Below are 12,920 nucleotides of genomic sequence, written 5' to 3'. Positions count from 1 at the left end.
TTGCCTTCTTGTAAAAGGGGTTATCCCTGCCTTTTCTGCAGGGCCGGTAGCAGGCTGGTACAGAACAGAAGGCTAGGATTCAGAAGTCCCCCTGAAACATACTACCAGCGCTTTGCTGGGATGGTATGTCTATGAGAAAGGGAGGGACTACCATTTCAGGTAGAAGGTCTGAAGACAGGGAGGCCCAGTGGGTTGGAAATAACCCACCTCTAATGAAATAGTGACTCTCAAGAACTTTGAGGAAACTCTACTCATAAATTTTATTAACTCCTGCAGGTTAGGCCTCAGTGGCTTGGCAAAGGAAAGCTGCTATATTCCAGAGTTATAAAACATACTAGCATAATAACCTTCAGCAGACAATATATCCCTTAAAAAAGCAAATAAAGGTCAACCTTCACCCTGGGACTATTTCAGCTGTTTTTAATAGTTACCAAAAGAAAGCATTTTAGAAAGCTCTAATATAGAAATGGAAAAGGAGGAGAGAAAATCCCTCCCTTATAAAAGACAGGTGAAGCTCTGCCAAGAGCTTATCTGCCTGGAGAGGAAAAATAGTAAAGAAGTAAAACAGAGCAACGGCAGCTTCCTATTAACACCATATTACAGGCTGTGATCAGTGCTCTAACTCTTCATCTTTGCAACAATATTCAAAAGGGCAATTAAAAAAAAATATGGAGCATCACTCTCAGGAATAAAATTGCCTTTTTCAAACATGCATGTCAAATTTCAGGACATTTAATATCAAGTTTCATTCCTGATAGCAATGCTATTTATTTCCACTACTCTATGTCAGACATGTCAAACACAAGGCCCGGGGGCCGGATCCGGCCCATGAAGTGGTTTCATGTGGCCCGCGAAGCCATCCTGGAAACAATAAGGGAACGGCCCCTGCTGTCTTGGCCCCGGCGGGCCAGGAGCCAATGTACAATTTCGTGGTGGTCATCTATGCTGAAATACATTCAGTCTTAGCTCCACAAGGCCATCTGAAAACATGTCGGCACTGCCCCCTCGGCGCATGCTGGGGAGGTATCACCCTTTGTGAGGAATGAAGAAATGCACCATTGCCTGGAAGTGGCCAGCACATGGCCCTGCCTACTTCGGGCAGGCTAGGGGTTGGGTAGCGTTGTGCTTCTCTTCAGATTCATGCCACCCGGCTCAGCCTCTTGGCACTGTGAGTAGAGCACCCCGCTACCTGTCAAAACCGGGCAGGCTAGGGGCTGGGCAGCATTGCGCAGGTAACATCGACTCTCACGCTGCTCATGGCATCCCCTCCCATAGAGCCCACCAAGCCAGATATGTGAAGTAGGCGAGGGCCATGTGCTGGCCATTTCCAGGCAATGGTGCATTTCTTCATTCCTCACGAAGGATGACACTTCCCCAGCTGTGTTTCTTGCCTGTTTTTCTCCCTCCCTCATCTCAAATATTTTCCCACCACTCTGTTCTTTGGAAGGAAGGAAGGAGAGGGAAGGTCTGAGGGAAGTCCTACCTTAGTCCTGCCCAGCTGCCCTTTCACCATCCCCTTGCCCCCTCCTCCTGGCCTATCATGGGGTGTCTCCCATCCTATTGCTAAGGAAGCTTTGGATACAAAGCCAGGTCTCCTCACACGGAGAGGGAATGGGCCTCCCTCTTGATTTTGCCCTCGTACCCATCATGAGCAACCTGGCTAAGGAGAGCAAGCACAGCAGCAGCAGCCGTGAGGAGGAGGTAAATGCAGCTGGGCGCCCCCTTGGGGAAGTGGGGCTGGGCTTAGTGCTGTGGATGCTTGAGGGCTGGGTTAGGCATTTGACCTCCACGCCACCGTCCAGTCCCCCCCACATGGCCTGAGAGGAACAGTGAGGCTCCTCCAGTGGACCATGCCTTGGCACTTCCCTGGTCCCATCTCCTTCTGCCAGAGACCCTCAGATCTGTCCCACTCCTGCCCGGGCCCCCATAGGCACCATTGACACAAATGATGTAGAGCTGGCCATTCCCACCCAGTAGGCCATACGCACTCCACCCACGCCCACCCACTAGACCACACCCACCCTAGCCACACCCAGCCCTCCCCCCAGGGCAACTGCAATGCTAATGCGGCCCTCAATGAAATTGAGTTTGACACCCCTGCTCTATGTGCATCAGCTATTCTGAATAAGCTTTTCTCAGAATCCATTTTTCCCAAGAGTACTTAGAGATATTATTGTTGGCAATGTGGACTTATAAAAGGCCTATTATTCCTCCAAAAAGGCATCGTATTGTTGGAATATTAGAATACTAGCACAATAAAATAAGAATTAGCCAAATTTTTTGTAATTAAAAGTATGCTTACAATATTGTCCAAGGGCTTACTTCCTAATTGTTGCTCTATTTGACACTTAAAAGTATTTTCTCACATTTTTTGCGACTTAAGTAAGCCAGATTTGTTCCCTTATAATATTAATCAAGGCAGTAGTTAAGTTAGGAAGTCCAAGCTGTGCACCATAAGCCAAAATAAACACCAAAACACCATTAGGAAAGTAGTTATTTGTAGCCAAAATATGATCATCTATAGTTTAGCAGAGAATCATCCTTCGTGGAGGGAAATTGGTTAACATTTTGACTTTAATGCATATAAAACTTTTTGATTATAATACTTCCAATTTTTACAGAGCTGAGGAAATTCAAGATAGTGTCTATGTTAGCAGCCCAATCCTACAAAGAACTAAGCATACCTAAAACCATTTATATCAATGGACTTAGATATCCAAGTAGAACCAGACTGAACATTTTTTACAGGGGTTTCTATAAAGCTACTAATGCTGCAGAAAAATCTTATATTTAATGCATGTGCTAAAAAAGGACATTCACACAATGGCTGAACTGCTCTTGGATGAGCTTTGTCACAGTAAAACACAGTTTCACCAGGCACATTGAGAATTTATCATTATAGGAAATGTACAGGCTAAAATTGACTTTAATGGGGCCTGTCAGCCTCATAATAAACTTGAGACACAATATTTTCTGGAGCCATAATATCACAGGCTTAATCATGTGGACTGAATCAGTGAGCTGCATTTCTATCCAAAAAATAATATAATATCCACATGGGCTTATCAGAGAAATGTTATGAATCAGTTAAGGATTTTAAACCACTGTACCAAAAATATTACAATGCAAAATTCAAGTCCCAAACTCTTTAATTGGATCTTATTTGTAAGTCTGTTTGGGGAAAAGTTTTGAAATAAGCATTGGTACTGAACTCTAAATTAAAGAAAACTGCATCCTTATCCCCAGCTCAATATTTTAGTTAATAAGAGAACTATTTTCAGTGAAATCAGATTCTGTAGAGAACTGGTCAGCACCTTGCTTTGTGCAGTAGAAGAAACTTCCTTTTCTGACAAAGTGGAACAAACAGGATGTTTGAGAACAGTTCTGAGAATTCATACTATGGTAACTTATTCAGGTGGAAAAAAGGAAAGAATTTTGTGGAAAAGAAGACATGTACCCAGAATATAGCAAAAAGCAAGTTCTCTGACATTCTTATAGTTAGCCTGATATTTTCTCTATGGTTTAATACCTATGAAATAACTAAAATTTCACCTGTGGAATTCTTGGGAATTTGTTAAAGTGTAAAAGCTTTTATAAGTAAACTCGCTGAAGTATCAGTGTCAGATGGAGGTCTTCGATGAATTTTTTTGTGAAAATTCATGGAAATTCAAGGAAATTCATGGGCAACCCTTCATTCCTTAAGCATGTACAACAGTAAGATGCTCTGTACTCATGTCCTAATCTGAGAAAATACATTTGTCCATCATTATATTACATAGTTAGCTAGCATTTCCTCAAATCAGATCAGGCTACAAATAATTCAAACTCAGGACCACTCAAGATTGTATTGGGGGAAAGTCAGATAGCCATTGATTTTTTTGATTCAAATCATGCCATAAAAAGTGGGATAAAATCTAATAATAATCAGTAACACTGGAATAATAATACTGTCAGATTGGTATAAACATAATGTAATTCATGCGTTATATTGAATAATTTAAAATTCCACAGAAATACAATAATTAAGTATCCTGCCCGTGTGTAGAGCAGGGGTGTCAAACTGGCAGCCCGTGGGCCAGATGCATCATGCAGAGGCCACGCCCACCCCGGCTCTGCAAAGGCAAAAAACGTCACGATACGTCACGTGATACAATGGAGTTTGACACCCGTGCTGTACAGTAGAGCCAGAAAATAAAAACAAATCAATACAGTCCATCACACACAGGATCTATTCTGAAGAGTCAAAAATCTGCTTCACTAAAGAAAAAAAGGTCAAAAATATGCTCACTCAAGAAAAGAAGGAAAGTAGAGAAGACAGATATAAAGTTTGTCCAAGAGATCGAATTAAAAAAAAACTGATTCAGTTACAATATAGGTTTCTGCCTTTTTTTCCTGTGAAAAAAAAGCAGAAGACACATTGAATGCCCACCTGGCAGAATGAAACCAGGCATCTGAGACTAGGGTCATGCAGCCGATTACTCAGGACAAGCCAGACAACTTAAACCAGTGGTGGCGAACCTATGGCACGCATGCCAGAGGCGGCACTCAGAGCCCTCTCTGTGGGCACGCCTGCTGCCACCAGCAGCTTGAGCAGGTCCATTAGGCTGTTGCCACTGCCCACAGCAGCAGCCCCACCCAGCACAAAGAAGGCAAAGCAGCCAGCTAGCAAGCTTGAGTAGAGGTGGTAGATCACGTCCCCATGCGGTCGCTGGCCTCTGTGTGCAGGGGCCGATGGTGTAGACAGCATCTGCCCCTGCCTCACCTTGCCTTGCCCCACAGCAATGGCACCCCACCCTACCCCCTGCATCACCCTGCAGGACAAGCCTCCTGCCCACCGCTCCACCACCAGAGACCCTCTGGATCTCCCCCAATCCTGTCCAGCCCCCAAAGGCATCCTTCCCATGAGCAACATCAAGATGGCCACGCCCACTCAGTCTGCCTTGACCACCTCAGCCACGCCCACCTAGTGGGACACACACACACACACACCCTGAGGGCACCACAATGCTGATGCGGCCCCCGACACTTTGCAATAAATAAGTGGGTTTTGGGTTGTGGTTTGGGCACTCGGCCTCTAAAAGGTTCGCCATCACTGACTTAAACTGTATTTCACTAGGCAAAGATTTCAGGAATCTTTGTCTGACCAAGGAAATAAGAGAATTCTCAGGGCCAGGTCTTGAATTTTTCTCTTCCCCACTGGAATGGTAAAAGAAATATGTTTTGGCCAAAGTCAGAAATACAGAGAGCGTGATAAATTGCATTCTTAGCCTCTGGCAGACACCAGCTATCTAGTTTGTGGGACTGCCAAGAGCCTGATGTGATAACATATTAAAACAAAGAAAATCTACAGCATTCCGAGAAAAATGCACAAAGCTAAGGGGTACTTGATATGATGATTCTCTATCAGCAATCCTAACAAAAGAGGAGTAATTATTCTCCAATTGCCTATTGTCCCACTGGAGAAGAGATGATACAATCATCAGCAGAAGAGGCAACCGTGATGCTCGGGTATCAGCAGCTCATTTCAACCGAAGACACTCCTTACCATTTCCTGGTGCACTCAACCATCAGTTCCTGGTAAGAGGCCACAAACTGGAACTTGGATGCATGTTTCCCAACACGCTGCAGTCTTTTCCATACTGAAGCCATGCTGCAGAAGAATCAGCACACTTGAAGGCTCAACAGGAATAGGAAGGTTCAAGCTGAGCAAGGCAGTATAACTGTTTATGCTGAACAATGTGCACAGAAGTCTAACAAAAATAACAGACAAGTAAGAGGCTGAAAAGCTGTTCAGTATTCATAGTTTGGATATCCCTTTCCCAGGGTAAATCCTGCCTTAAGTGTATGGCACATTATTGGCTGGGGGCATCGTGATTTGGAACAAGAAAGCAATTGTAGAAAAGTCCCTTATGAAGTCGTCATGTCTCTTCATAGGTTCCAGTGAGTTTCAGATCATGAACCTAGAAAAAAGAATTGCAGTTCTATAAGCAATGTTTTATGCCCTTCACACTGCAATCACGCCCCCTCCCTTTCCAAACCCTGAAAGAAGGAAAAAATGCAGAAGCAATTTCAAGAATGTTAGCCACGAGTCAGTCTGGAAATAAACCAAACCAATCAGTATTTTTAATCTGCATTCTTATCTTCTAAAACAGCATTATATTCTCTCTCTCTTACACACACACACACACACACACACACACACACAAATAGATATTTAAAGGAGAAGGTCAGGACCACTCTCCAGCATCTTTCGGAAACAGTGCTGGGTTAAGGCACTGCCAGCAGAACACCCAAAGGGAGATGTGAGAAGTTCTTTGTCTCCATGCTGATGACAAAAAGGTGTAACAGTTGTCTCCTCCCCAGCCATTCTTCCTAGGGGAATTCGTACATAATGGAGAAATGAGGGTAAGGATGCTCTTGCACTGTTTATATTGGATGTGCGTGCAAGAGGGTAGATGTAAGGGTGTTTGCTTAGTTTCAGCTGCTTAGGAGAATAATTACCCTTTTCATTTTGTAGGGTACAATTCTTATGCCACAATACTTTCTTTCCAGCCAAGAACATGAGAGTTGGGAGGGGGAGAGAAGAACAATTTTTATTGTTTTATTTTCGTGGCCTCTGACTGAAGAAGGAGTGGGCAAGGGGTGGAGAGAAGAGGGTAATGATGGGACCAGTGAACGTGGAAAGAGATGCACTGGAGGGGGCAGAGTTCTTCCTCCAAAGATTTCTCCTGCTTGCCAGAGCATTCCCTTGCTCTTTCAAGAGTCTTTGCCTCCTTCATTGTTTCTGCCTGCCTGGCTTGTTCACCAACACAGACACCTTTTCCATTCTTCTTCCAATGGTCTGTTACTCATTCTCTGACCCTCGTGCTCAGCCCTGGCTCTGGGCTGGTTCAGAGCACCAAAGCCTTTTGATCTGGGGACAGAGAAGGAGGGGAGGGGAGTGTTGAGAGCTACACAAGACATACCACCACCCACCACCCCAAATCTGGGAATCGTTAGGGCAGAGAAAACAAGGTGAAATCACCAAGCAGCCATTCAGACGTCTCGCCGCCGCCTTTTCCCGTTCTTACCTTCCTCCTGCTCCACGCACATTTAATCCTAGTAAGGCTGGCTCTGCTGCTGTCACACACGCCATCCAATACTAGCTCTGCCTATTACAGCTGCAGCCGCCGCAGATCCCTTCCATTTACCCGGGGGATCAACACTGCAGATCCGGGAGCCTCAATCCAAGCCCAAGGCTTCCCTTCTCAAGCCTCCAGCCAGAAGGCGGTGGCAGCGCCACTGATCGTCCGAAGGTCCCAGCACCACTTCGCATTCCACAGTCACTACCTTCCTGCAGCCAGAGGTGCGCGCCTCACAGCAACTTCGCCCAGCGGCGCAACCAAACCTACGGCTCAGAGCACGCCATTGGCAAGGCCTCGGAGTCCTCGCCAAGCAAGCGCGTCCATTGGCCGCAGGGTTGTGTCAATCATTCCGCCAGGCAGGGACGGAGCGGGCGGGGGAACCCAAGCCCTCCTTGCAGCAGGGGTGGGATGAAAAGCGAGAAAAATAAACGGTGGGTTCGTTCGTCTTTGCCTCAGAGCTGTTTTTCTATTGGCTTTCAGAATTCTGAAGAGGCGGGTTGTTTATACCGAACCGAGTCATAATTGGGCAAAAGGGGTATCCGTTTGAGGAAAGTTGCAAGCTTTTGGATCGGGGAAATAAGTAACTGCGGCTGGTCGATCATTCGGAAAGAAGACTTACTCGTCTCCGGACTCAGAAGGCTTAGGCTTCGGCGCTGACCTACGTGACCGTAGTTTAGATCCTGTTAGTGGATCGTCCCTACATACGTACTAATTGCTTTTACAAATGGTTAGAAATCTGAGGTCGAGGTGTAAGATTGGGGTTATTTGAAAAGGAGTACCTCACTCTTAAGTTACAAAACATCCAAACTAATGCCGCAGCTTGGCAAACTGGACTAGGAGGAGAACGCATCCTGGAGTTATGGGGATACATTTTGGGAGCATGTGCATTTTAAAAATAATACATCAAGTAACGACTTTAACTGAGGACCTCTGGTTAGCAGTAAGCATCTACCTACCCCCCCCAATCATTTAATTATAAATGGTAACTGTAATCTTTCTCATGTCTTGACCAAATAAATTAAAGAGTTGATTTCTAGTTTTATGTTCCTCTTTCCTAAATGAGAAGAGGGAGCTCTGTAACGAGTGTTCCTCTTCGGGTGCCAGCCAGCCATGCTGCCTTCTAAAACCCTCCATTCTATCCACTCCTCTACCTGAATTTCTTTTTTTTCTGTTCCAATTGTCAGCTGCACTTAGGAATCAGTAAGCCTGCTTGGTCTTCACTGGGCCCATTAGGATTCCCTCTGCACAAATATTTTTAAGTACTTTTTTGAGTCTTGGTATTCCTCTCTAAGCAACTCTTCACCAACAGTTAGCAAACAAAAGAGCTACATTAAAAAGTGTGTTTGTTCTTTAATATATTCCTGCAAAAAAAGTAGGACAAGTTTCAGGCAGCAATATTAAATAATCAAAACAGAAAAAAATCTATTAAAGATCTTTGGATCTGGGATAGCATAGACATAAGATTCTTCTTGTATTGCATGTATATCTTTAGCCATATTGTTTTTGTATTCATTATACAGACATCCCTCCTTCCTATGCAAAGGATACAGTAGCTGTTCAGCAATTTGCTTTTCAAAACATCATTACTTATTAATATTTTCCATTTTGTTCTTTGCTTTTAGGTTCGTATTACACTCTACTAAAGACAGTACAGCAAAAGCATATAGTTTCTCATCGATGTAGAGAAAATTAGTTACAAAATTAAAACGTGTCTTCATTGTTGTGTTATTTTTAAATTATTGCTTACTGATTGGGCAAACTTACTATATACACATGGCCTCTTGTAATCCTGGAAAAATTAAAGGCTTGAAACCCCCCATAATATACGAGAAATATGCAGCTACCAAACACTACTGCCTACCCACACTTCTTTTACTGTTGGCAAATATTCAAAGTTACTCTGGCTAAACCAATACTTTTAATTCAGAACCAGCTGAGAAATAACATTTATGACAGAGTAGTCCACTGTCTATAGTACTAAATTTCAGATTGGAAAAATGGACAGTTGAGCTGATCTCTTTCAATTTTCCAAGCAATGGCAGAAGTTGACAAAAGAAATACGGTAGTAGTTATTGGGTATTTTAATTTTCATGCTGGGTCACATCATCGGTCTTCTCTCCACATTCCATAACATCATTTGGTTGGGGTTCTTTCAAGCTGCAAATCTTGTTATTAAAAGTCTAGACAGCCACTAGGTGGAAGTTTCTGTATTTCCATGTAATCTAGCAATTGCCTAAACCAGGGGTGCTCAATCTTTTGGCTTGTTGGGCCACATTGACTTAAGAGGAATTGTGTTGGGCCTCATATAAAATACATAATATAGTTAATGTATATAAATCACAATAATGTTAAATGTTTTACGATCTTATGGGATCACATTGCTAACTATCCAGGGCTGTATGTGGTCTGTGGGCCACACCTGGCTTAGATTAACCCTACTGAAAATGTCAAGGATTAAAATTCAGTTTTCTGGTGAGGCTAATTCTCATAGAGTGGACTAGCAGTTTCCTTAGAACATGTTCACAGCTCCTTTGAATTTACAATTTTAATTGAAACTGTGATTCCCTGATCCTTTTTGTTTCTATAAATGTAAAATAAAATACACAAAAAACTTTGAAATTTACTCTATATAGGAAAGTTTTAGCCAACAAGTGAAATCCACTTGGTGAAATCCAACAAGTGATTGACTTAGTATTATATTTTGAATCAAGCTACTTAATTATATTTTAATTATTAAAAATATCCAATTTCAAACTCAGACATGATCAATCCTAACAACTGCAGTAATAACCCAAAACAGAGGTCATTTGTCAAATGTATATTTACTAAGAATTATTTATTATCAGGGATTATTACCAGTTACGGCATGGTGCTGAGAGAATGATTTTCCCAGGGAAAAGGTTTCTCCTTTGCTCCACTGTGCATGGCCTATACAAGTTCCAGATAACTAAAATTTAGAAGTCCCACTGCACAGAAGCCTGTATATAGAACATTGGCTATTGTCCTGTGTGGGAAGTCAGCCCCCCAGAGAAGGAAATATTAAAAGGGCAGAAAAATATATTTCCTTAAAGGATCTTAAAGGGGCGGAAAAGCATGCCCAGTTTTTCTTAATAGACCAAAGTCTCCCTCCCTCAAGCAGAAACCAGCTCTATAGAAATGCAGATATAAATAATCCAGGAAGGTTGGATGCCCCCAGCTAGAAGATTAAGAAGACAAAGACACCTAAAATCTGCATACCCCACCCAAAGTCTAAGGCAGGACATAATAGGATTAACTCATAGATGCCAAAGGGCACACCTAGACTCAGGTCAGAATACATGACACAGGAAATCAAAGCCTCAAACAGGAACAGGAAACAACTCCAAACAAAAGGCTCCAGAGGGTATAACACCCACTTGCTACATGTGGTCTCTTTCTTCCAGAGCCATCTTCCTTTCTGGCTCTCCTCTACAATAATCTTCAACCTTCTTTTTTAAAGCAGTTGCCATGTTGTTTATTCCTGGCTTGGACTGAACCATGAGTTTTCCTTCAACACCTGTGTAGTTGTAGCAGCAACTGATTTTCAAGCAATTCTGAAGCTACCAAAGCTAGCAACAGCAATAAAAATGCATTCCAGTTTTGGCTCCCAGTAGGACAAATTAAGGTAATCTCAGCTAATGTCTCAGAAAAATGGAATTATTTGGCTCTTAAGATCTGCTAAAGCATAGAGCTTAAATACTTTTTTTCTTTGTGTTTGCATTCAAGTGTCAGGATCAAATAACATAAAGGAATTATACATAGCAAAATAGTTATATTTTAGTATGGATATTTTGATTTGTTCATCCCACTGTTTAAGACAGAGAGGACTAGAAATTGAAGTGTGTAATAATTATTTAAAGAAGGAATAATAATCAGACCATTCAAAGATTCCTTTTTTTCTACAGCTATTATATTTACAGTCTATATTTGAAACAAATTCTTACCTGATTTATTCATTCATTCAATGTTCATTTGTACTGTTGATGTTAAGCTTGGCGTGCATTTGAATGCAGATTTTGTTAATTTGTGGAATTTGAGGCAATATAGTTTTATGTTGTCATGTTAATGTTACTCATGCAAGAGTTAATAGCAGCATTATAACTAGTTTTTGTAACTACAAAACACAAGGAGGCATACAAGGACAAAAATTACCCCAAAGCAACATATCAACTTTCCTTTATGTCTCCCCCAAAATTAAACCCTGTTGAACTTTCTTAGTATGTGGATTGGTAGTCCATAGTAGTGCTACCTGCCACAAACAAATGGCAAGCATTTTTTTAAGAAATAGAAAGGATTTTGAATTCCTATAACAAACAACAGAAATTGTTACTTGCTATGTTTTTTTAATTTGCCTCCCAAAATAGATGATTATTTTCCTGAAGTTTGGATGGCAGCTAAAGGTTGGCGTGAACTATCACTTACCTATTTTTGTGGCTGTATGATAAAAAAAGCAAGAGAACAAGGGCTTGTTTAAATTTCCCATTGTTCTCTATGTAGCAAGAATAGGAACTGCACCAAGGAATGCTATAGATTAGAATTCTCTTGCATAGCAACTTCACCACCAGCAGCAATAGCGGTGCTTATTTCTTTACCTAGAAGTAATGCAAGCCATCAATGATGGTGGCTGCTCTTGTTCCAACTTCACCATCATTAATGGCCTGCAGTACTTTTAGGGCTGGTTAATAAGAGCTTCATCCCTTGGACATTTTTCTATGTAAAGACCCTAGGCTCAAGTCTTTAAAAGATTATATGAAATATTTAGTCAGGACCTAGAACAGTTAGCAGAACTGAAGGGGAAAACGCAAAAGTGGGTTCACTTTTGGGAGAAATCATTTTGAGATGGAATGAAGAGGACTATATTATAATCCATGCTGCTGTTTAGTTTATATCCCTGGCAGGGGCTCAGTTAAAATAATTATAAGTAGTCATAGTGGGAGAGTAACCTGTCTGATAGGAAGAAGAGTGGTAAGATATTTAGGACCTATTTCCCTGCCTGATTATTTCCTCACCCAAATAAATTATGGTAACCAAACTGGCTTAGCCTCTAAATGACAATAATAGAACAATGAATATTAAGATTTCTTTCTTACCTGATTTGACAGATTATTAAAAGATCTATGAGAATGTCAATGCTTGGTGCCAAAACAACAGCAAGGATGGCATCGGACACTGCCTTCCAAAGTCAGAGAGGCTGTCCCTCAGTAACCACTTTTCACACCTCACTGATGCTGAGATTGGAGGACATCTAGAGCACTCCCTCCAAAAATGATTTTAGTGTAGGGATAATCCAGAGTGACCATTTTTTACTCAAAGAGGCTTCTTGGCCATGATTTATGCATATTTCTTGGAAAGTCCTATTCAAGATTATTTTACCCAGAATGCTCTGCATGTAATGATTGCAATAACCGTCCGATCCTTTGCCAACATCACTTTCATGTGGACATCTGCAGACCTGTATACAGCTGCATCAACATCGGCTCCCACCCCCACTGCCAATTCTGATGAATGCATAGCTGCTTGCAGGGATCTCATGTCGCTGGGGTGATATCAATGGGAGGTGGGATTTGACTAGAACACTTAAAGTTTCCACTGTAAAGTTTCAGCCAGCCATACAGTCTTACGGGATAAGCAATCTCATCTTCCTTTTGAATTTTGTTTGTTCTATATTGTTTTGTAGAACAAATCAAACTAAAACCTCACCAAACATTCTGGATCCAATTGTGTTCACTCTGATTATGATAGCTTCTACTTGTTTTGAAGGGGGGGGTGTTGGTCAGT

The 12,920-nt window shown here is 42.0% G+C and overlaps 1 protein-coding gene across 8 annotated transcripts in view; it reads right to left on the bottom strand.

The window, feature by feature from the left end:
* Positions 1-7,331, bottom strand: part of EHBP1 (EH domain binding protein 1) — a 295,160-nt gene extending 287,829 nt beyond the window's left edge. For 7 of the 8 annotated variants that reach the window (XM_083369525.1, XM_083369529.1, XM_083369527.1 and 4 more), the window contains exons 1-2: positions 7,071-7,331; positions 5,546-5,960 (exon numbers count right to left, since the gene is read on the bottom strand). In XM_083369525.1, coding sequence (XP_083225651.1) covers positions 5,546-5,649 — 104 coding nt within the window. In that variant the 5' untranslated portion in view covers positions 5,650-5,960; positions 7,071-7,331. The remainder of the gene's footprint in view (positions 1-5,545; positions 5,961-7,070) is intronic. The other variant, XM_083369526.1, reaches the window with a different exon arrangement.
* Between the last annotated feature and the right edge of the window lie 5,589 nt (positions 7,332-12,920).

The sequence above is a fragment of the Vipera ursinii genome (assembly GCF_947247035.1).
Source record: "Vipera ursinii genome assembly, chromosome: 1".
NCBI classification, from domain to species: domain Eukaryota; kingdom Metazoa; phylum Chordata; class Lepidosauria; order Squamata; family Viperidae; genus Vipera; species Vipera ursinii.
The sequence above is the reverse complement of the archived record's forward strand: the minus strand, read 5'-3'. Positions and strand labels throughout refer to the sequence as shown.